This window comes from Phyllobates terribilis, unplaced genomic scaffold (genome assembly GCF_046119375.1).
Source record: "Phyllobates terribilis strain yellow unplaced genomic scaffold, ASM4611937v1 Scaffold_3__8_contigs__length_932513732, whole genome shotgun sequence".
Lineage (NCBI taxonomy): Eukaryota > Metazoa > Chordata > Amphibia > Anura > Dendrobatidae > Phyllobates > Phyllobates terribilis.
The window spans coordinates 279,886,642-279,912,875 of NW_027362763.1; the positions used below are offsets into that span (position 1 = coordinate 279,886,642).

At 42.7% G+C, this 26,234-nt stretch overlaps 1 protein-coding gene across 1 annotated transcript in view; it reads right to left on the minus strand.

Moving 5' to 3' along the window:
* BCHE (butyrylcholinesterase) overlaps positions 1-26,234 on the minus strand; it is a 208,874-nt gene that overhangs the window by 63,028 nt on the left and 119,612 nt on the right. Inside the window, exon 3 of the mRNA XM_073674820.1 lies at positions 18,489-18,655. Coding sequence (XP_073530921.1) covers positions 18,489-18,655 — 167 coding nt within the window. The remainder of the gene's footprint in view (positions 1-18,488; positions 18,656-26,234) is intronic.

Genomic DNA, 26,234 nt, shown 5'->3' on the forward strand with positions numbered 1-26,234 from the left:
CGTGATGGCAAGTATGGTTTAATTTAGAACAATAAAGAATTGTGTGTTTATTTCAATTAAAGGACTTTTTTCTGGGTGTTGTGTTTTTTTTAAATACTTTACTAGAAATTCATGGTGGTCATGTCTATTATTGGCGTGACCCCATGAATTTCGGGCTTAGGGCCAGCTGATAATGCCAAGCTGGCCCTAACCCCTTTATTACCCAGTGAGCCACCGCACCAGGGCCCTGGATGAGTTGGGTACAGCGCCAGAAGATGGCGCTTCTATGAACGCGCCATTTTCCGGGGTGGCTGCGGACTGCAATTTGCAGCGGGGGTGGCCCAGAAATCTTGGGCCTCCCTGCGCTGCGGATTCCAGCCCCCAGCTGCCTAGTTGTACCCAGCTGGACACAAAAACAGGGCGAAGCCCCACGTCAATTTTCTTTAAATTATTTCATGAAATAATTAAGAAAAAAAGGGCTTCCCTATATTGTTGTGTCCGGCCAGGTACAAATAGGCAGCTGGTGGTTGGGGGCAGCCCGTTCCTGCCTGCTGTACCTGGCTGGACACAAATATAGTGCGAAGCCCCACGTCAATTTTTTTTAAATTATTTCATGAATTTCCTGAAATAATTTAAAAAAATTGAAGCGGGGCTTCGCACTATATTTGTGTCCAGCCAGGTACAGCAGGCAGGAACGGGCTGCCCCCATCCACCAGCTGCCTATTTGTACCTGGCCGGACACAACAATATAGGGAAGCCCTTTTTTTCTTAATTATTTCATGAATTTCATGAAATAATTAAAAAAAATTGAAGTGGGGCTTCGCACTATATTTGTGTCCAGCCAGGTACAGCAGGCAGGAACGGGCTGCCCCCATCCACCAGCTGCCTATTTGTACCTGGCCGGACACAACAATATAGGGAAGCCCTTTTTTTCTTAATTATTTCATGAATTTCATGAAATAATTAAAAAAAATTGAAGTGGGGCTTCGCACTATATTTGTGTCCAGCCAGGTACAGCAGGCAGGAACGGGCTGCCCCCAACCACCAGCTGCCTATTTGTACCTGGCCGGACACAACAATATAGGGAAGGCCTTTTTTTCTTAATTATTTCATGAATTTCATGAAATAATTTAAAAAAAAGTACGTGGGGCTTCGCCCTATTTTTGTGTCCAGCCAGGTACAACTAGGCAGCTGGGGGCTGGAATCTGCAGCGCAGGGAGGCCCAAGCTTTCTGGGCCCCCCCCCGCTACAAATTGCAGTCCGCAGCCACCCCAGAAAATGGCGCGTTCATAGAAGCGCCATCTTCTGGCGCTGTACCCAACTCATCCAGGGCCCTGGTGCGGTGGCTCACTGGGTAATAAAGGGGTTAGGGCCAGCTTGGTATTATCAGCTGGCCCCAAGCCCAAAATTCATGGGGTCACGCCAGTATTAGACATGACCGCCATGAATTTCTAGTAAAGTATTTAAAAAAAACACAACACCCAGAATAAAGTCCTTTAATTGAAATAAAGACACAATTCTTTATTGTTCTAAATTAAACCATACTTACCATCACACCCATTCCAGCTGAAGCCAACGATCTCCTGCAATAAAAGAAAAATAATAAACCAACCTCATCCTTACCTTTCCATGGTTCCCACGACAGCTTCAGCTCTGCTACATCGAGATGACAGGCTGGACCGCAGCAGAACGCTGCCATCCAGTCTGTCATCCCGCAGACACTGAGAAGCGCAGGCATGCTTGCGCTCCTCACTATCTCGCTGTGACGGCATCCAGAAGAGCCGAGGTCATGTCCAATGAACTCGGCTCACCTCATGCACGTCACTGACAGCGTGGGAAAATTCTCACGCTGAAGTGCTGAGTGCAGGAGAATTCTCCCACGCTGTCAGTGATGTGCATGAGGTGAGCTCATGTCCAATGAACTCAGCTCACCTCCTGCACGTCACTGACAGCGTGGGAAAATTCTCCTGCAATCAGCGCTTCAGCGTGAGAATTTTCCCACGCTGTCAGTGACGTGCATGAGGTGAGCCGAGTTCATTGGACATGAACTCGGCTCATCTGGATGTCGTCACAGAGAGACGCTGAGCAGCGCAAGCAAGCCTGCGCTTCTCAGTGTCTGCGGGATGACAGGCTGGATGGCAGCGTTCTGCTGCGGTCCAGCCTGTCATCTCGATGTAGCAGAGCTGAAGCTGTCGTGGGAACCATGGAAAGGTAAGGATTAGGTTGCTTTATTATTTTTCTTTTATTGCAGGAGATCGTTGGCTTCAGCTGGAATGGGCGTGATGGTAAGTATGGTTTAATTTAGAACAATAAAGGATTGTGTCTTTATTTCAATTAAAGGACTTTATTCTGGGTGTTTGTGTTTTTTTTAACTTTGACTATGGGGTTAGTAATGGGGGTGTCTTATAGACGCCTCTCCATTACTAACCTGGGCTTGATGTCAGCTGGCATTATAAGCTGACATCAACCCCAATCCTATTACCCCCTGCCACCGCACCAGGGCAGCGTGGAAGAGCGAGGCTAAGTGCCAGAATTGGCGCATCCTATGAATGCGCCATTTCTGGGGCGGCTGACGGCTGGTGTTTCTAGCCTGGGAGGGGGCCAATATTCATGGCTCCCTTCCTGGGCTATTAATATCAGCCCCCAGCTGTCTGCCTAGCCTTTGCTAGCTATTAAATTAGGGGGGACCTCACGTCATTTTTTTGGGGGGGTCCCCCATTTTAATAGCTAGTAAAGGCTATGTATTCAGCTGGGGGCTGATATTAGTAGCCTGGGAAGCTCCGTGGGTATTACCCCCTTCCCAGGCTTCAAACATCTGCCCCAGCCGTCTGCTTAACCTCCGCTAGAGCCTAAAATTAAGGGGAACCCCACGCCAATTTTTTTAATAATAAATCCTTTATTTTAATACTAAATGACAAGTACAGTAACCAACACTATCACTGTACTTCATATATATGTGACTGACATGTTTCTATCTATCTAATCTATGTGTGATGCTCTATTCTTTCTGTTCTAAATTGTCGGGTACCGCTGCTGAATTGCCGGCCGGCTTTTTTAAAGAGACAGTGCATGAAAACACTATTATTTTTTTAAATAAATCCTTTACACTAAATGACAAGTACAGTAAGCAACACTATCACTGTATTTATTATATATGTGACTAACATGTTTCTATCTATCTAATCTATGTGTGAAGCTCTATTCTTTCTGTTCTAAATTGTCGGGTACAGATGCTGAATTGCCGGCTGGCTTTTTTAAAGAGACGGTGCATGAAAACACTAATATTTTTTTTAATAAATCCTTTACACTAAATGACAAGTGCAGTAACCAACACTGTCACTGTGCTTCTTATATGTGTGACTGACATGTTTCTATCTATCTAATCTATGTGTGATGCTCTATTCCTTCTTGTCTAAATTGTCGGGTACCGGTGTATGCCGCTGCTGAATTTGCCGGCCGGCTTTTTTAAAGAGAGTGTCTTCTGAGCAGTTTGTCAGCTTTTGGACACCTTTGCAGGTGTTTTCTATGTGTTTCTATGTGTTTTTGTTTGCCTGCCATTGGTTTTAACGGTGTTCGACGGTGTTCTAAGGTGTTCGACGAACAGTTCGACGAACAGTTCCTCGAACATCCCGGTGTTCGACGAACCGAACCGAACCCGAACACTACGGGGGTGGCTCAACACTACTGATAAGGTAAGAGGAGACATCTGTGCATACATCTGAGGATGTACCCATGATTGTCTTTTAGTTCCCATATTTTTTTTGCGAGAAGTGATTTACCTAATAAATAGAGTTAATTATAACATATAAAATAACCATACTAATATATGCACAAATGCACATGAGCTGTCTTGTGGAGGTCAGGGTTGGATTACCTTCTCTTTGGGTTCAAATATGACTACGAAAGTTAAAGAGGTTGTCCACTACAATGTGTAGTGGTTAGATAATTTAAACTTTGGAACTAAGACTTTCTTTAAATACCATGCATTTTCAAAATGTGCTTTGGTAAATCACATGGATTTTACAGGGAAATTTGATCTGTGCTAAAATAAAAATCACTACTCAACTTACCATTCACCTGTCCTGCTATCCCCGCAGCCCACTATGCAGTCTTTACTCCTCCCATTATGTGTATCCTATTTCTTGACTGTTTGACTCCATGGTGTGGATTTAATCACCTCTGACGTCACAGCACTCACTAGGCCTCGGGCAATACAAGTAGTAGTGTCAAGACATCATAATATGAACCATGACCGTAGCACGTAATGCAGGGATGTCAAAGGCTTAACTATCAATGAAAGCCATGGCATGGAATGAAGTGGCACAAAAGGATGTGCACAAGTGAGAAAGGGAAAAAGAAAAGGTGTGGAAGAGCCGACAGTGGGCAGTAGGAGTAGCGCGATAGGCGAGAAGTGAGGCAAGAACTAATGTTTTTTATTATTTCCCTGGTCCTCTGCAACTAAAATGTCCCTATTGTTCCCTCAGTACGCTATCTTACTGCTTTATTTTTTTTACCTATTTCCTCTTTGATGACTGTTTGTCTAACTGCAGGATTGGTATTATATTGTAATGATTTTACTGTGACATTCTTCATCTCATTACCGTGTTGCTACTATTCACATGTAGCTTATTTTGCTTGCAATTTACCATCTTATATTACTTTCATTTTATGCTAACTTCATTTGTGTACAATGATGATGTCACTGATTTACCGCAACAGAGAGGGGCCAGAAGACAGCAGCGTCTGATTTCTTGTACTGCTGTACAAATCAGAAGAACTTCTCTTTCATATTAAATGGTGCAAGTTTCTGTTAGCAGTGCAGGTGTTAATCTGTTCAGCTTAGAGTCTCTGAACCTTCCCAGCTTGGATGATCTCAGCTGTTCAGTATTGGCCGCTCCTCTCTCCTATATGTAGGATTACCAGTGTTAAGTTTTTTACTGACTGGTGAGGAGCGGAGGAGTCGGTTGTTGGTACAGGCGTTTTGAGTGTTAATCTTTGACTGTTGCTAGGTGTTTTGACTGCGTGCAAATGCTTATCCTCTCCTATTTAGTTTCCCTTCCTTTTCTCCCAGGTGTTTCTCTTTGTTGTCTGTGAGTGCATATTTGTATGATTGTTATTTTCATCTATTCCTGTACGTCCTTCCTTCTTTGTCTGGTTTGTGTATATACATACACTATTCCTCCCCACTTACCTAGGTGGTAAAGGTGAACAGATATAGGGCTGACTCAGGAGTTCAGCAAAGTATGTGGCCCCAGGATCTTCACCATCAGAAGTAATCTGGGGAGCAGGGATAGCGAGGACGCCCCTAGTGTTAGGGACAGGAAAGAGCCCCTGACCCCATGTGATCTGACAACAGAATGACAGATGACAGTATGTAGGCAAAGTACTTCTAATGTACTTGTCAATATACTTTCTGTATACTACTGTACTGATTTATATATATATATTTATTTATTTATTTATATTGTACACTTGTTTGACATAGGACATATATACAGTGAAGAAAATAATTATTTGATCCCTTGCTGTTTTTGTAAGCTTACCCACTGACAAAGACATGAACAGTCTATAATAGATATAATATATAATAGAATATCCCCCAAAAATCAAGAAAATCACATTGTATAAATTAGATAATTTTTTTTGCATTTTGCAGTGAGAAATAAGTATTTGATCCCCTACAAACCATTATGAGTTCTGGCTCCTACAGACCAATTAGACTCTCCAAATAAACTCTTTACCTGCATTAAAGACAGATGTCTTACATAGTCACCTGTATAAAAGACTCCTGTCCACAGACTTAATCAGTCAGAGTCTAACCTCTACAACATGGGCAAGACCAAAGAGCTTTTTAAGGATGTCAGGGAGAAGATCATAGACCTGCACAAAGCTGGAATGGGCTACAAAACCATAAGTAAGATGTTTGGTGAGAAAGAAACAACTGTTGGTGCAATAGTAAAAATTTGGAAGAAATACAAAATGACTGTCAATCGACATTGATCTGGAGCACCATGCAAAATCTCACCTCGTGGGGTATCCTTGATCATGAGGATGGTGAGAAATCAGCCTAAAACTTCATGGGGGGAATTTGTTAATGATCTCAAAGCAGCTGGGACCACAGTCACCAAGAAAACCATTGGTAACACACTACGCCTTAAAGGTTTAAAATCCTGCAATGCCCACATGGTCCCCCTGCTAAAGAAGGCACATGTGCAGGCCTGTATGAAGTTTGTCAATGAACACCTGGATGATTCTGTGAGTTTTTGGGAGAAGGTGCTGTGGTCAGATGAGACAAAAATTGAGCTCTTTTGCATTAACTCAACTCGCCGTGTTTGGAGGAAGAAGAAAAATGAATACAACCCTAAGAACTCTAAAGAGGGCCAATCAACATGCAGAGATTGCCTGCCACTCACTGTAATGCCGTAGCCATGTTGGTTGTGGCATTACAGTGGTTGGCTGGCCGCACAGAGTCATCAGGTCTATATCAGACCTGGAGCCGCTGTGCTAAGGAATCAGGCGGAGTAGGGAGAGGTGCTGCTGCGTCAGTGAGAGATTTACTTGTGTATTAGGTAGTGTAGGCAGGAAAACCATACATTACACATATCCTTCTTAACAAACAGTCCTTTTGAGGACTAACTAATCCATCTGCAGAGATATCAGGCAGGCAGTGTATATAGGCAGGCAGGCAGGGTATATAGCAGACTGCAGTGCATATAGCAAAAGAAGCTCCATTCCAATTCTGCCTTCTGCTGCTGTTAGATATTTCTATACAAAGGCCCAGGTCTCAGGGGCCAGAAATACTTTTTTGTGCATCTTAATCCTAATTATTTGCTTAAAAAGCAATCCAGAGAGAAGAGTTGTTTCTCGCCATTTGCTTGTTGGCACTGCAGAATACAGCCAGGTCCTTTCCATATTACAGTGCAAGAAATCCAGCTATTTGAAACTGTGTTTTCTCCGTCAAACGAATCACATATACGTTGTCAGAAAATGCTGCCACTTGTGGACTCCATAAAAAATTTCTTTCAGTGTGTCAGTGAAGCAATTCACACCAGTTTGCTGTTCAAAGTACTTACCTACAGGCAAGGTATTTAAAACTCTGTTTTCTCCGTCACACAGATCACATATACGTTGTCAGAAAATACTGCCATTTCTGGCTTCCATTAAAAATTTCCTTTAGTGTGTCAGTGAAGCAATTCACAGCAGTTTACTGTTCAAACTACTTACCTACAGGCCAGGTATTTAAAACTCTGTTTTCTCCATCACACAGATCACATATGCGTTGTCATAAAATACTGCCATTTCTGGCCTCCATTAAAAATTTCTTTCAGTGTGTCAGTGAAGCAATTCACACCAGTTTGCTGTTCAAACTAGTTACCTACAGGTATAGGACCGGTATTTAAAACTCTGTTTTCTCCGTCACATGGATCACATATAAGTTCACTCCAAATTCAGTCATTTGTAGTGAGTGTGGAAGATACTGTCCTCCATTTAAAATGGGCAAGGCACATGGCAAGGGACGGGGAACGGGACCTGATGGTGATGGTGCATGCAGAGGCCGAGGACAAGGCCGTGGGCAAGCTGAAATTGTGCCACAACAAACACCCACATCTTTTCGCCTGACCTTCCTGTCCCAATTCCTAGGGGACCGCAGCACCCCACTATTGAACCCAGAGTAGTGTCAAAAGGTTATTGGTTGGATAGCGGATAATGCTTCCAGTCACTTAGCCACCACCACCACCACCACCCTGTCTTCCACACGGTCAAGTCTCAGTAGCCATGAGTCTGGAACGCATATTTCTCACCGTGATCCTCCTTCCTCCCACCATGCCGAGTGCCCGGAGACAACTGATCCCACACTTGGACATTCTGAAGAGCTGTTCACTTTTCCATTTATAGACTCGGGCCTCTCTCCCAGTACACTTGAAGTGGGGCAAGAGTAGATCGCGTGTAGCGATGCCCAAATATTTGAGCAGCAACGGTCACACGAAGGTGATGGTGGGAAAGTGTCACAAGAGGTGGATGATGATGAGACACAATTGCCAGAAAGTCAGGAGGGGGACCAGGGTGCTGAAGTGGAAGACGAGGTGGTGGATGATATAGTAACTGACCCAACCTGGCAGGAGGACATGCAGAGCGAGGACAGTAGCACACAGGGGGAGCGAGGCAGAGCACCCCAACAGGCAGGAAGAAGCAGTGTGTGGCCACAGACAGAAGGCAGGCAACCGTTCACCGTAACACCAACACAAAGGAAGTTGCCAGTACAACTGTTAGGTCTTCCTGAGTCTGGTTGTTTTTTGAAGACTCTGCCGATAACCCCAAAATGGCCATTTGCACCACCTGCCAGGCCAGCATCAGCAGAAGTGGCAAAACGACCAGTCTGACCACAACCAGCATGATCAGACACATGGCAGCAAAGTACCCAACTTTGTGGGCCGAACCCCAGGGTCCAGGAAAAGTGTCTGCAAGTGGCACCATTGCTTCTTCTGCTGTTGTGCATGCAAGCTAATCCCCTGTCTATGGTGCATGCGAAGATGCCTTCTGCCTTGCACCTGTCATTGCGCACTCTCAAGTAGCAGCATGAGGAAGCACGTCCATGTCCTTGTCTCAGGGCAGCGTTCAGTTGTCCATACCCCAGTCCTTGGAACGCAAGGACAAATATGCAGCCAATGACCCACAGGCCACACTATTAAATTCTCACATTTCACGACTGCTTGCGCTCGAAATGTTGCCTTTTAGGCTCGTGAAGACGGAAGCATTCCGCAACCTGATGGCGGTGGCCGTACTTCGGTACTCGGTCCCCAGCCGCCACTATTTCTCCCGGTGTGCCGTCCCCATATTACACAAGCACGTGTCCCAAATCATTAGCCGTGCCCTCAACAACGCAGTCAATGGAAAAGTCCACCTTACCACGGACACGTAGACAATTGATTGTGGGCAGAGACGGTATATCTCACTGACGGCACACTGAATTAACATAGTGGAAGCCCGGACCCAGTCGGACCTTGGGACGGAACACGTCCTCCCGACGCCAAGGATTGCTTGCCCTAGGTCAATCAGGGTTACCCCCATGGTCTACAGATCCTGCACCTCATCCTCCTCAGCCTCATCCTCCTCTTCAGCCTCCATCTCCGAAATGACCACATCAGTCTCAAGCTGGAAGCACTGCAGCACTGCCTCGGCCAAGCGGCAATAGGCTGTGCTGAAGCTAATATGCTTAGGTGACAAACCACTCAATGCTGAAGAGTTGTGAACAGCTCTGAAAGAGCAGGCAGATCTGTGGCTCACACCGCTGAACCTACAGCCAGGCATGGTCGTGTGTGACAATGGTCGGATCCTGTTGGCAGCTCTGAGGCGAGGCGAGCTCACACACGTACCATACCTGGCCCATGTGCTTAACCTCGTGGTTCAGCAGTTTCTCAAATACTACCCGGAGCTGCCGGATTTGCTTGTTAAAGTACGCCACCTGTGTGCCCATTTTAGAAAGTCAGCTACAGCTTCCGCTGCCCTTGCTGTGTTTCAGCAGTGTTTGCAGCTTCCGGCTCACAGACTGGTGTGTGATGTCCCCACGCATTGGAACTCTACACTGCAGATGTTGGGAAGGGTTTGTGAGCAGAAGAGGGCAGTTGTTGAGTACCAGCATCAACAAGGCCGTCAGCATTCAGTTCAGACTCCACACATAAGACCTCAAGAGTGGACATTGATGTCAGACATATGTACCATCCTCCAAATCTTTGAGGACGCTACCAAGATGGTAAGGAGCGATGATACCATATTTAGCGCCACCATCCTGCTTCTCTGTCTTCTGAAATTCTCTCTGCTCACAATCAAAGAGGATGCATTGCAGGCGGAGCACGATGAGATGGAGCAAGTAACCATACAGAGTGATTACACACAGCCAAGCCTCATCTCACCCCAACGTGCATTGGGTGACAATGAGGAAGAGGAGCAGGAGGAAGGACAGGAGCAAGTTTCATGCACTATAGACGGTACTACCTGCACAGCTGTCATACCGTCTGTTCAGTGTGGACGGCCAGAGAACAGAGAGGAGAGGGAGGAGGGGAGCATGGTCAGTCATCCTCTTGGTGAGGACACGGAAGTCTTGCCTGTTAGTAGTCTGGCACGCATGGCTTTGTTTATGTTACGCTGCCTTTCCTATGACCCTCGCGTTCTCAAAATTTTGGGTGACAGTCATTCCTGTTGGTGACACTTTTAGACCCACACTACAAGGAGAACTTTATATCTCTTTTTCCTGAGGCGGACAGGTCTACAAAAATGGGGCTGTACCAGAAGGCCCTTGTTGCGGAAATATTAAAAAAATTCCCATCTGAAAACTCAAGCGGCAGAGGGCACACTTTGTTGGACTACCAAGGAGTACAGACGAGAGAGACACAACTTCAATCCAGCAGAGACAGGGGAACACTTTCAAAGTTCTGGGAGAGTTTCCACAGACCCTCCATCGCACAGGCCCTGAGGTGCAGGGTACTCTCACAAGGAGTGCAAAGTTTTGGAAGATGCTGAGGGAATACCTTGCCGACCGCATCAATGTCCTCTGTGATTTCTCTGTGCCTTATAATTATTGGGTATCCAAGCTGGATACCTGGAATTAACTGGCTCTCTATGCCTTGGAGGTCCTGGCCTGCCCTGCCGCCAGAGTTTTATCACAGCGGGTTTTTAGTGCCGCTGGTGGAATTATAACTGATAAGCGCATCCGCCTGTCAACTGAAATGCTTACAGGCTGATTCTTATAAAAATGAACAAGGGCTGGATTGGGCCAGACGTCTTAACACCACCGAATGATAGCAGTGTAACATAAACTCAAATCCAGTGTCTTTTCTTGGGAGGTGTATTCCCCTGCACCTTTTCACACCCACACATGGGTATATGCTTCCTGATTTTGTCTATTTGCTCTTGTCCTCCTCCTTCTCCTCATCCTCCACCACCATATCACCAGGGTGACCGTGGTCCGTGATGCAACACCCACATAATTTTTTTAAAGGGTGTTTATGATGCCTGTAAAAAAATAAATTATACAGTATGTTCTTGTATACCCCCCAGGGGTAAATGTTTGTCAGCCCATACACTTGTGCATGGGCATTAAAAGTACAGGAGGCCCACTCCTTTCTAATGGGAACATTTTTTTATGAGGACCTCCTCCTCGTCTCTTCCAAGGGGCATTGAAGTTCCTCCAAATTTTTGGCAGCCCTTGCATTCACTGCATAGGCCAAGACTATGGGAGACTCTCTCCTTTCTAATGGGAATTTGTCATTACTGTGGGCCCTGCTCTATGTCTCTATAAATTGTTACTGGGGTTTTTCCTAAATTTGGTCAGCCGTTGGACTCACTACATACCCTATAACTGTATAGCAGACTCTCTCCTTTCTAATGGGAACATCCAAATTTTTGGCAGCCCTTGCAATCACTGGATATGCAATAACAGTATAGGATACCCACTTGTTAATAATGGGAACAACAAAGCATAACCGGCTGATGGCTCTCTAACAATAGCGAGGGCCAACTGCTGGCCTTTTAAAAATAATAAGAGTAGTCTGATGGCCCTATAAAAATAGGCTTTATGGCTTTCAGAGCCCCTACATCATAAATAAAACAGGATGTGTCTGATGATGTGTCATACACCACATTGCCAGATAAGGTTGTAAAATGTTAAAATGACATTTACCGGTGAATGCATTTGTCTTAAAAAAATAACATGAAAAAAACAAAACAATGGGATCTTTCTTTAGTATAAAAAACGTCACCAATTTAACGTCAATGTAATCACATTGTTCAGCTCCTGCACCTCCTCCTCCATCTCCGAAATGACCACATCAGTCACAAGCTGACAGCACTACAGCATTGCCTTGGCCAAACAGCAAAAGGCTGTGCTGAAGATAACATGCTTAATGCTTAATTGACAAACCGCCCAGCGCTGCAGAGTTGTGGAAAGCTGTAACATCAGCCTGATCTGTGGCTCTCACCATTGAATATACAGCCAAGCATGGTCGTGTGTGACAATAGGCTGAACCTGGTGACAAAGAAATGACACCCAAAGTAGATACGGTTTCCCTATATGTCAGTCCTTTTACCGAGCTAAATACAACTCTCAGCAAAAAAAGCTATGGACTGGCGCCGTACCATCCCTGGCCACATTCACCTGTCTACGTGTTTGTAGGTAGCCGGTCCTTCCCAGTAAGTGAACTGGGAAGGGCACAGGTAATGTTGTGGGACCCGTGCTTGAGGAAGACAGGGACAATACCGGGAAAAATAATGGCGGCCTGGGACCGAGTATGGATACCCGGTCGCCGCCCCCATAAGATTGTGGACAGCTTCCGCCTCCACGAGCCTAAAAGGCCACATTTCAAGTGCAAGCAGCTGCACCGAAATCTTTCAGTTTAGTGTTGCGGCCTGTTTGGCTGGCTGCATACTTGCGCTTGCTTTCCAAGTAAAAGAAAACCAAGTAGATGGTGGCCTCTATCATCATCATGGCCTCACCTCGGCACTATGAACTCTCCTTAAGGAGAAGCCAGGGCCCACCGGAGGAGTCTCCCGTTCTCTGTTGGACCCATCCAACCCTGCCGAGAAGCAGCCCTTGCTAAGAAAAGTGTGGGGCAAGGTTCCTGGACACTCTATGGCTGATGTTTTTATGTGGATTGGACATGCTTATGCATGTTATTTCTTAAACCTCATTGCAGATCAGGCCATTGTCCAACTCTGTATTCATGAAATTAAATGCGCAAAGAAAGATGTTTGTGTGTCAAAGCACCACCAACAAGTGCGAGTTGATGTTGGACGGGCTGCCATTGCTTCTGCAGCCATCTGCATTAGATGACTTCCTGGAAGAAATGACACCCAGGGTAGATACCCTTTCCCTCTATGCCAGTCCTTTCACCGAGCTAAATACAACTCTCAGCAACAAAAGCTGTGGATTGGCTCTGTACCGTCCCTGGCCACGTTCACCTGTCCACGAGTTTGTGGTCTGGTGGTCCTTCCCAGTAAGTGCACTGGGGAGGGCACGGATAATGTTGTGGGACCTGTGCTTGTGCAAGGCGGAGACGATTCCAGGAGAAATAGTGGTGGCTGGGGACCAAGTATGGACACCCGGCCGCTGCTGGCATGAGGTTATGAAAAGCTTCCACCTCCACGAGCCTAAAAGGCCACATTTCAAGTGAAAGCAGCTTTAGAAGACTTCCTGGGAGAAATGACAGCTTGGTAGAAATGGTTTCCCAAGTCCTTTCACCCAGCTAAAGAATATTGCTGTCGTGAAATACAACACAGCAAAAAAGCTGTGGACTGGCTCCATACCGTCCCTGGCCACATTCACCTGTCCACGTGTTTGTGGTTAGGCGGTCATTCCCAGTAAGTGCACTGGGGAGGACATGGGTAATGTTGTGGGACCCATGCTTGTGGAAGGCGGAGACAACACCGGGAGAAACTGTGGTGGCTGGGGACCGAGTATGGACCCGGCCGCCACCGGCATGAGGTTATTAAAAGCTTCCTCCTCCATGAGCCTAAAAGGCCACATTTCAAGTGCAAGCAGCTGTCAAAAATTTGGCAGTATAATATTGCAGCCTGTGGGTGGGTGGCTGGCTGCATACTTGCGCTTGCATTCCAAGGAATGGGGTAGGGACAACTGAACGCTGCACTGGAACAAGGACATGGACGGTGATTGTTGCAAGTCTGCAACGACAGGTGCATGGGGGGAGGCATCTTTGCATGCACCAAGGGCACAATTTTAAGCAGTGACCTGGGAGTCAGAAATGCTTCCAGAGGTCTTCCCCATGCTGTTCCCATGTCTTTTCAGCACTGTATGCATGTGTCTGATGATGTCTCACACACCACATGGCCAGATAAGGTTGTAAAATGTCAAAATGACATTTCCCAGTGAATGCATTTGTCTTTGTTGAAAGCAATGCAAAAGTGCAAAAATGCATCCAAATTGCTGCATGTGAACATAGCCCAAGGTGTGGAGGAGTATTTTTGGTTTTGGTTATTTATTTTGCCTTATATACAAGTCATTAACCTGGAAAGGATGTTCATTAATATATTTCCCAGGAAAATCCATTTTGGTTTCGTTTTTGTATGTTTTATTGTGGGTCCGTAAAAGTGGCGTAATACTCTGAAATCGTTGTCGACAGCAGTGACCTGGGAGTCAGAAATGCTTCCAGGGGTCTTCCCCATGCTGTTCCCATGTCATTTGAGCACTATTCCCATCGATTTGGGCAATTTTTAGGCCCTCTGCAGACTGCCAGGGGGAGCCGCCTGAAAAATGCTCGAGTTTCCCGTAGACTTACATTGGGCTCGTTGCTCGGGTCAAGCACCCGGGTATTCCAATTTGCTCGACCAGAGAAACAAGTACCCAAGCATTTCAGTGCTCGCTCATCACTATTGATTATGCTAATTCCACTCTGTTTAGACTCTAGAATAGATCAGAGTTTGATCAGAGTGTGATTCGATTTTCTCGAAGGTGGAGGAAAAAAAAGTTTCTCTACCTCTTCTATAATGTCAGTACATAAAAATTGAACCACACTGATGTCATCCAAGTGAGGTTCAATTTTTTCCACAGACCCATAGAGTGAAATTGGTTGAGTGTCACCCAATTCTCGGGGGCAAATCGTGCAAGGTGTGATTTTTTTTCCTCGGATTGACTCAGTCCAGGGAAAAAAAGGGACATGTGCACAGCCCCATAGAATAACATGGGGATGAGTGCTCCTTGCCCAAACTACAGATAGCACTCGTATATGTCTTCTGAATGACCCCTTACTGTGTTCTCTATTAGTGAACACTTACCAGACTTCTCTGGCAACAGCTTTTCTCCCTGAAAACAAACGCAGACTTGCTCCTTAAATTCTTCTTTTCCCTGCTATCATCTGTTGGGAGTCAAGAGGCCTATACATTAGACTGTAAGCTGAGCTCGCCACTATTAGGACATTAGGCCAGTGTGTATGGTGGGGAACTAAAACATGGAAATGAGCTTAAAAATAAAGTTCCAATTAACAAAAAAAGGAATCTAGCTAAAATTACCTGTATAGATTTGTTTTACTAAAAAATATTGCTTTCTTAAAAGCAAATGTTCTGATACATTCTAAATATCTTTTTATTACAAAGTGTCTTATACGCTAACATTGCTTTTAGTACTTTAATGGCCACCGAAATAGATTTGTAATCTAAGGCACAGAAGGTAAACTTATTGTCCAAATTCAGCAAATCATCCCCTGCATGGAACCGTGGGTTATTTGCTCATCTACTTGTTGCCAGCTGCCAGCAAAGTGAGAATGTTCTTTATCAGGGAAGAGAACAGTGAACAGTAAGACTCCAATAAGCTTACATACAGTAAAACAAAACTACAGCTATGAAAGCAGTCACGGTAATGCTGCTGCCAAATGAATGGTGAAGATTGTCTGTACCTCCATTTACATTAGTCTATCTTTTAATTGCAGAAGAAAACTTTTCTATTTCAATTCACCTAGAAATCACATTTACTGCTCAGAATATCTACGATTCTGGGCTTTTATCCTTTTGAGAATCTCAATAGAGCTTAATGTAATAAAACAACCCTTGATAATAACACCTTTGACAATAGAAACATAAACATCATTAAACATATGTCTTCATACATAATTGATCTGGTTAATTACTTCATAGAAATTCAATCCAATGTAGCACTCTAATTCCATGGAGGAATTCACATCCTGAAAGGCAGTGGAAGGACACACAGTATGATATATTATTGCCACCTGTTTACTTTCTTAGTGATAAGGTCACACAAATCAAATCATAAGTCATGCATCTTATTAACACTGACCTCATCAATCCATGTGAAATGACTACCTCAGACAGAAATGAGACTGTCGCTAATAAAGTAAGATTAGTGTGTACTGTTCCACCTCTAATTAAAATAAATTGTCCTTGTACCGGGTTTGATGTAAAAAAATATATATACATTATCAAGAATAGTAAGTTAAATCTAACATAGGTACATATAAGTTAAAAGGAATCAACACAATGCATAAAACATTTTTGAATTTTAGATGAATTTATACTGTATTTTTAATGGTAAATAATTAACAGATTGTATAGATGATATGACTATACATCTTATACTCCAGACAGCTATCTAACTCAACTGAATGTTCATGTTTTTACAATGGAAAGTAAACTTTTATCAGACACCTTTGATGGTGGTTTTTCTTCTCAAAGAACTAATGGATATTTTGAATTAAAAAGGTGGAACCTGTACATATGAGCAAACAGGCATATAGATGTTGCTCCCATTCTAGCTTATTTAAATTTTTTTTATTACGCTTGCGGTATAGTGTCAACATATTCTGGAGTGCATTTAATTAGATATTCAACGCATAACTGGTGGGTAGGATACCTAATTTAGGATGCTATAGTCTGCAAAAGAATTGCAACTACACTTCTCAACTTTGAAATTGCAACACCAAGAAGGAAAAGTCATGGGATACTGTAAATCGCAGGGTCAAAAGACATGTCAATGGCAAATACAGTAAATGATGATGTATTGATTAGAACCCTGAGCAGAAATACATGCGCTTACATGAATTGAATGCTATCAGTGAGGGTATTAATGGTTGTCTGAGAAAACCTCTCCCACAATGACTGCATCTTGGGTATGCAAGTCATTAAAATCGGCTGCTGTTAGCTCTCTACTCTTAGCTTTATTTCATTGTTGTCCAAAGAGGGCCCAGATTTGCTCGATAGATGACAAGTCCGGAGACGCTGCTGGCCATGGAAGTAGGACCAGTGAGGCATATCTTAGTGAAGGTCCCTTCGTAGTGTTGGTCATGTGGTCTCCAGACCAATCTGTCTATCATTGCATTCAAATCAAAAGTAAAAATCATCAATGAAGAGGATAAACCTCTCTTTCAAACTCAATTGCCATTTTATTCTGCACCATGATAGCCTTTGAAAGCGATGGAGTGAGGTCAATTGAACACCTTCTCAAGGAAATATCATTCTGGTCCTACTCCCAGTGTTATGGTGTAGGGTGGAATGATATGTTGGGGCCTGGTCCAGGTACACTAATATCTTGGCATCACATTGATTTGGTTGTAGAACCAGTGGTACGGCCATTTCTTCTAAGTGACCTAGGAACTGTTTTTCAGCATAATACCAGGTCACATGTTCATGCTACTGTGAACAGCTTGTGTGGTCTAAGCATGCTACCATGACCTTCAGGAAATTCAGACTAGAATCCCATTGAGAACAAAATGGTTATTATTGGCTTTAAATTGCAAAGGTAATTGCCAGCAGCAGATCTTGACAATTTGTGTGCCCAAATGCAATAAACATTGCAGTATATTCCTCAGACAACTATTAATAACCTCATTGATAGCATGTAAAGGTGTGTAAGTGAATGCATTTCTGCGACTGGTGTTCATAATTAATATGGAAAAAATCAAGATGTTTTGAAAATTGTGGTTCCATTTTCATATTATTAGCATGGTTATTAATATTGTAATTTTCATAATGCCACAAATTTTTATTCTTGGAGTTGAAATTTCAGCGTTATCATACATTATAACTAAACATTTTTTAGATATTTATTGGTTATATTCAAGTACCAAAGTATCGAATAATGGGAAAAAGCTGCAAGTCAGTGCACTTAACATGTAGAATCATTATTACAGAGGAGCAAATCAATCTTTAATATAATTTGTTACAAATTTCTCAAAAATTCATTTGCTGGATTTTTTGAAGGTTAGGAATATGTTAAAAAAAGAACAACACATTATACTCACCTGTCCCAGGCCCACACCAGACTCCTTATTCCAGGTATGCTGCAGCTCCCCATAACTTTGAACATGCCTTTGGTTCTTCTGGTGTGGGTCTTTGGTTTTTCTACTTCTATGTGAGACTCACATGGTTGGATGGTGATTAACATCATTGACTTCAATTACATGCATTTTCCTCCACCAGGTTTGCCAACTTGTCTTTTTATTATTTGTGGACAGATTATCAAAAACTCACTGACAGACAATTTTTTTTATGGACATATTGAAAAAACATAACAAATCATTGTGATACATTTCTACAGTCCATAATGATAAGAAGACATCAGCTGCATTCACTGTAAACTGTAAAATAATAATTACAGTCAAATTATTCTATATAGGTTTCATCAGCTTCAAAAATATCACAGACAACTTTAATTTTTCTGAAGGACTGGGCAAAAAAGTGCCCTATTTTTACGGACTGTCCTGAAATTTCTGGATAGTTAGCAACCCTGTCCCCCACACATTTCGATCAAAACTAAACTGTCAGCCAAATCTAGTGAATCTGGAGCCTTACCCTAATTTATCTTCTTCTCAAAAAACATTTTTAGTACAGAAGACCCATTGTGTTTATTATCACTAAACATTTTATTCTGTTAGCAAACATTATAGAAGTTGGAATCATGGGATTTCTTTATTGTAAATAAGATAACATTGTTGTATTGAAAGGTACATTAAGTTTATGAAGTTGTCTTTAACTTTTTTCTTTATATTTACCTGTTATCTGAAGGATTTGGGGATAGAATTTGTTCCAGAATCTGCACTGCTTGGCACGCATTTTCCGATCTGTCTTAAAGTCTTCTGTGTCTAACATAAGGTAATGTTGTTCATCGAGTGTGAAAGCTGGCCATCTGTTTTCCTGAGACTGAGCCCCATTTGGATTGCTGAACAAGAGATATTTGAACATAACGACTGTTATTACATACTCTGTTCATATTTTATATTACACTCTTTATATCAGCAGCCCTTTGCTTACTCATCCATATTCAAAACACACAACAATTGCTTGTGATATTGCTCAGAATTGAAAGCTATGAATGCTGCACTGTGTTGTTGGATTTATCAGTACTTGGTGCAGGCTGTGCTATGCTCTGTACCTTATTTATCAAGCTTAGAAATACAGATCAACAGAACTGAGTTGCTTTACTAAGAAATTTTCACATCGCTGAATAAAAAATGAATTTAAAAATAAAAGACAGAAAAGCAACACAAGTCAATCGCATACTTAGTTTTCTCCAATACCTTAAAAAAATATAAAAATATAAGACTTCAAACTTCAAGTCTTAGAGACATCAACTTGTAAAAATCCTTTTTACATTCAAGTCAGCTCTGTGAGTTTTATCTAAGGCTAAGAGATGCTGGGTAACATCCATTCATGGTTGCCAATATATGGCAGATAGGAACCAGAGTCGTAAGTAGGATTTCCCTCACTCATTTTATCCTTTTGCTTCCATGCTGATGTAGAGAAATGACTGCCATTTTTATGGACTGAAAAGGGCCATCAAAAAAATAAAAATAAAAAAATACTTATACTCACCTTATCACATATCTCTCTGGCCCCACCGGTTCTCATTGTCATCTGTTTGGTCCAAGTTGCGCCTTCTGATATATATGCCACTCGTGCTGAAATCCATTGGCTTCTCAAACTAAGCTGGGACTTTAGCTCTGTTGAGGCCCAGGATGGTTCTGCACATACATACTTGAGGTCATGGCACATATCATGATTTTATGATGTTGTGACCTTTCATGCATTTGTATAGAATTTTCCTTGGCCTCATCAAATCCATAAGTCCCGGCTCAGTGTGAGAGTGTCACACTGAGAGGGACTTAAGCAAGAGTAGCGGAAAACAAAAGATGTGAAGGGATGTGAGCAGTGAGGTGAGTATAAGGAATTTTTTTTTATTTTTACTTCCTTCGGTTAGTATGCTTTGGGATCAGGAATGACCCCAAAGCATAATAATGGTATTAAATTCATGAATAGAGAATTACTTGCCTGTTAATCAAATTTCCTGTGAAAATCTGCCCGAACAGGCAAATTTGAATTTTGCTATCATCTGCTCATCTCTACTGCTTACAGATAAATTACGTATATGCAATTTTTGTGTGTAAAATGTACACATGTATGGATATAAAATCTCTAGTGAGGAACGCAAGTGTTTGTCACTCAAGTTTGCCTTGGGTGCTCGGGTATGCACTGAGTAACGCGGGTGCTCGAGTGAGCTGTTCGCATTCCCGAAGCTGCATGTTTCACAGCTGTTAGACAGCCACAAAACATGCAGGTATTGCCTGTGTTTGTCAGGCAATCCCCACATGTTTTGTGACTGTCTAACACCAACAGAACATGTGGCCGTGGGGATGCAAACATCTCACTCGAGCACTCACGCTACTTAGTGCTTACCTGAGCACCGATGGCAAACTCAAGTAAAGAGCACTTGCGCTCATCACTAAAAATCTCCCTTTTACATTAAACGGGAAGGACTTATTAGAGTATGTTTGCCATATTATATTTTGACCACTGCTTTCAATATATTACTTGTTCTTGCTAATCCCAGTACTGCTCACATAACCCCTTTCTGCCGAAACCTGTTTTCTCTTTCCTGACAGAGCACTATTTTTCCAATCTGACATGTGTCACTTTAAATGGTAACAACTTTGGAATACTTTTACGTATCCCAGTGATTCGGAGAATATATTTTCATGACACATTGTGCGTCATGATAGTGATGAGCTTAGGTCACTACAATTTGCATTCATTTATGAAAATATCGGCAACTTGAAGAAAATATAGTAAAATTAGCAATTTTCAAATTTTGAACTTTAATGCATTTTTAGCAAAGTCATACCACACAAAACAGTTCATAAATAACATTTCCCATATGTCTTCTTAACATCACCCTCATTTTTGAAATGCACTTTTATTTTGTATGAATATTGGAAGTGTTAAAAGGTCAGCAGCAATTTTCATATTTTAAACAATATTTACTAAATCTATTTTTTTGCAGACCTATTCAGTAATAAAGTAACTTTAAGGGGTCTGTACATCAGAAACCCCTCAAAAGTGATACCGTAATAAAAAGTGCACTCAAAATATTCAAAATCGCAATAAGGAAGTTTGCTAATAGTGATGAGCGAAAGTGTTCAGTGTTACTCGGATATCACTAGAGTATCTGGGTGCTCAGATATGCTTGGCACTCGTTGAGCATTGGCTGGTGCTCAAATTTAATGCTCAAATCCCCACCCCGCATGTTTGGCACCTGTTGCACAGCTAATCAACATAGAGAATTGCCTTCCAGTCACTGTAATATGTAGCCATCTTGGGAGTGGCATTACAGTGATTGGCTAGCTGCATTACCTCATCATAGGTTATAAAAGGACCGGTGCCACCACGCTAAGCACAGTGATTCCAATGCACAGATCAGGGACAGTTGTGATTGGATGGAGAGAGTGGTTGTCCAGGCCTGTGTGTACAGTCTCAGGAATCAGAGTCCTCTAGTGGTGATACAGGTGCTGATGCTGAACCATCATACTAAAAGTCATTCTAAGGACTAATCTTGGGCTTTCATTGTGAAACATTCTGCATTTAGCCCAGGGACAGCTGCTGGAGCAGAAAAGTGGCTGAATACAGTCTCAAGGTAGGCTTTGCACTGTGTGCAGAGCTTTTATGAGTGTAGAATTACCACAACTACACTTTGTTCACAGTACTTGAATGAGGAACTACAGTTCTTGCCTTCAATTGTGTATGGATGAGCCTCCTTGTAATTTTTGGCAGGCTTTGCACTTAGTGCATAGCCTTTATGAGTCTAGGAGTACCATTATATGACAATTTGAACAGAAGATGTATGAGGCCCTAATTTATGTCTAATACAGGGTGTATCTGAGTCCCTCTTCCATCTAATTTTTCGCAGTTCATGCTTTCTTCACAAATTATACTGACATTTTCAATTTTTTAATTAAAATTTCAATTTTGGCTTACTTAAACTATTATTTTTTTAATACTTTTTAAAATTTGCCTTATATACAATTCATTATACAACAAATAATGTTTCTTAACACTCTTTTTTACCTGTAAACTCTAATTTCTCTTTGATTTTAAACATTTTATTGGCAATGCTTAGTTTTTTAGTGAAGTAAAAGTGTGACACCATTGTTCTTAGCAGAGAGATGCTTTCAGGGGTCTTCCACATGTTGTTCTTGTTCCATTCAGCACTTTTTCCATCCATATCAACATTTTCACTGCCCCCCAGACCTCCTTGAAGGGTCTGCCGGAAAAATGCTCGGATTTCCCATTGGCTCCAGTTATACTCGTTACTCGAAATGAGCATCCGAGCATTAGGAATTGTTCAGTTTGAGTAATGAGCATCTGAGCATTTTTGTGCTCGCTCATCACTATTTGTTAACTTTTCAGGTGCTTCACAGGAATTAATGCACAGTTAACTAAAACAAATTAAAAGTTACTTTCTTTCAGCTAAAATTTATTTTAGCTTCATATTTTCATTTTTACAAGCTAAGGAGAGAAAAACATTGAAAAATGTGTTAAGCAATTTCAACTGAAGACGCCAATACCCCATATATGATTGTAATCTACTAATTGGGTAAACGGCATAGCACAGAAGGAAAGGAGCATTATTTCACTTCTAGAGTGCAATTTTGGCTGCCATTGATTCTGTACATCAAGTCACATTAGCAGAACCCCAAAGCTGCTGGAACAACAGAAACCCCCCACAAGTAACCCCATTTTGAAAACTACACACCCCAATGAATTTAACCTGGCTTGTAGGGACCTTTTTAAACTTACAGGTACTTCACGAAAGCTTATAAAATTAGAACCAGTGTTGAGCCACCCCCGTAGTGTTCGAGTTCGGTTCGTCGAACACCCATATGTTTGCCGAACTGTTCGTCGAACTGTTCGTCGAACACCGTCGAACACCATTAAAACCAATGGCAGGCAAACAAAAACACATAGAAACACATAGAAAACACCTTCAAAGGTGTCCAAAAGCTGACAAACTGCTCAGAAGACACAACTAACACATGGAAAAGTGACAAGTACATATAGTCATGTGAAAAGAAAAGAAGTGGAGGAGTAAAAGGAGGGGGAGACACAGATATAGGCAAGTCATGCCCTTCTAAAACCAAAAAAGTGCGAAGCCGAGACGGCCAGACCGTTCCTGCCCGTGCGACCTCCGTGTCGCCGGGTTTGTGCCAGAGCCGCGGTGGACCCTGACGGCCAGCCCCCCTCTCCCAAAACTGGTGCCTGTCCGCTGGTGGGTCGAGCGAGCCCCCCTGCGGTGGAGGCAGGTCTAACCTTTTTAATTGAAATTGTCTCTCTAATTTGAATGAGTACACTTTAAATCCTTTTACAAGGATCTATTTTGAGGGCAAGTCTCAAGCCAGCAGCCGCGTAATTCCAGGTCCAGTAGTGTCCACTAAAGCTGCTGCAGTTAAAAAGCTTTTATAAGGATCGAGCTTGGCGGTCCACTGCAAGGCGTCCTACCGCCAGTCCCAGCCCCTGTGTGTTGGGGTGCCTCCCCGATGCTCTTCACTGAGTGTCCCGGGGTCCCGAAGCATTTCCTTTGAAAAAATTACGTGTCCAAACTACAGGTGGTGTAGCTTGCTTAACAGCTGGGATAATCCGCTGACTAGCAGACACTGCTACTAGGCACAAAGTATTTCCTGGGCTAGATGCAGTTAAAAATTTGTAATTAGACACTCTCGTTGGATGCTGAGAAAGCATTCCATAGAGTCTCCTAGCACGCCATATATTATTCTCTTAAAAAGCTTGGGGTAGTCATCTAGGGGGCCGTTAAATAGCCAAAATCACGGCCCTGTATCGCAATACGTCACCTAGGCTGAAGATAAATGGAACATTTTCATCACCATTCATAATCACCAATGGGACAAGGCAGGGATGTCCTCTGTCCCCTCTCTTATACATCCTAGTGACGGAGCACCTGCTCTCATCAATTAGCCATAACCCCAATATTAGGTGGATTGAGGTGGGAGGCACCGAGTACAAGTGCTCTGCATTTGCTGATGATGTCCTAGTTTATATCACTCAATCACATATATCCATCCCTGCTGTTATCGCTGAAATAGATCACTTTGTTACATGGTCAAATTTTAAAATCAATGCAGCGAAGTCTGAGGCCCTCGATGTCTCCCTCCCCAAATCCATACGGGATTCCATCCAGTCCAACTTTCCCTTTGCCTGGCCCTCACAGGGTATCAAATACTTAGGAATTCGTATTCAAAGAGACCTCTCCCATCTATGTTATCTTCATTTTGGGCCCTTTATTGAACAACTCCATACAGACCACGGTTAGAACTGTAAGATTCACTACGTGAACCACTGGTATTTTGTGGAAAAGCACATGTACACTGTGTTCCAAATTATTATGCAAAAAGTGTTTAGGAGTGATAAGGTAAGAATTTTTTTGTTTGTCAGTTAAACTCATTGATGGTGATGTGTGTCAGGGCTCTTTTTATCACTGTAAGCAATTGCAGACACCTGTGCTAATTAGTTTGGCAGGTGTGTCCAATGAAAGGCAAGACTACTTAAGATGGCCGTCCCACATTATTAAGCAGCCTACATTTTCTGCCAAAATGGGAAAGAAAAAGGATGTGTCGGCTGCTGAGAAGAAACAAATTGTGGAGTGTTTAGGTCAAGGCATGACTACAAATCAACATTGCCAAGACACTTCATCCTGATCATCGCACAATCAAGAAGTATGTAGCTAATTCACAGTACACACGTGTGCGTGCTGATAAGGGAAAATTGAGGACTCTTTCCTAAAGGCAATTAAGTCAGGTTAAAAGAGCAGCGGCAAAAAAGCCTTATCATAGCAGCAGACAAATTTTTGAAGCTGCTGGTGCCTCCAACGTCCCCCGAACAACAAGATGCAGGGTCCTTCAGAGGTTTGCAGCTGTGCGTAAGCCATCCTGTCGACCTCCTCTATTCATTGTACACAAGCAGAAACGGCTCCAGTGGGCCAAACAATTCATGAAGACTGACTTCAAAACTGTTTTGTTCACCGATGAGTGCTGTGCAATGCTCGATGGTCCAGATGGATGGAGTGGAGGATGGCTGGTTGATGGACACCCCATGCAAACACGGCTACGGTGCCAACAAGGAGGAAGTGGAGTAATGTTTTGGGCTGGAATCATGGGGAGAGAGATTGTCGGCCCCTTTAGGATCCCTGAAGGGGTAAAGATGAACTCCATAATGTATGTGGAGTTTCTCAAACAGCACTTCCTGCCATGGTTCAAAAAGAAGAACCGTGTATTCCACAGCAAGTTCATTTTCATGCATGATAATGCACCGTCTCATGCTGCACATAACCCATCTGCATCTCTGGCTGATATGGGCATAAAAGGGAACAAACTTATGGTGTGACCCCCATGCTCCCCTGACCTCAACCCCATTCAGAACCCCAGGAGCATCATCAAAAGGAGTGTCTATGATGGCGGGAGGCAGTTCACATCTAAGCAACGGATCTGGGAGGGTATTCTGTCCTCATGCAAAACAATTGAAGCAGAAACCATCCAAAACCTGACAAATTCAATGGACGAGAGAGATCAGAAGCTCCTTTCGAACAACGGGTCCTATGTGCAAATGTAACATCACCTAGAATAAAGTTTTGAGCTGAAAACTGTTTGATTTCAGTTTGTAATAACCTGCTAATGCTTATAATTTCAAAAATGACCATTTTTTTTGTTCTTTATTAAAATGAAAAGGTTGATCGAAGAGTGTGGGGGATCTAAGAGTGTGGCAACCCAGTAGTCAGGATTATTTCGAATTCTGACAATCTGAGGGTCATTTTGCAGGTAGTGCAGCAAGAAGGCACTCATGTGTCTTGCGCATCTAGGAGCCCCAAAATTATTTTCCGGGCTAGATGTAGCTAAAAATTATTATTAATTTGAAAGCTGGTGGAGCTTAGTATAGATGGCCTAATAGAATCAGTACTGCACACTGCTACAAGGCGCAAATTATTTTCCAGCCAAGATACAGATAAACATGATTAGTAATTTTAAATCTGGTGGAGTTTAGTATAGATGGCCAAATAGAATCAGTACTGCACTCTGCTACAAGGCCCAAATTATTTTCCAGCCAAGATACAGATAAATATGATTAGTAATTTTAAATCTGGTGGAGTTTAGTATAGATAGCCTAATAGAATCAGTACTGCACACTGTTACAATGCCCAAATTATTTTCCAGCCAAGATACAGATAAACATGATTAGTAATTTTAAATCTGGTGGAGTTTAGTATAGATGGCCTAATAGAATCAGTACTGCACACTGCTGCAAGGCCCAAATTATTTTCCAGACAAGATACAGATAAACATGATTAGTAATTTGAAAGCTTAAAACGGTTGGTGAGGTGATTTTAACAAATCATCAAGCTTTTACTCTCCCCAGGATGACAAAGGGGTAGAAAAGTCGTTTCGGATCCATGATTTGTT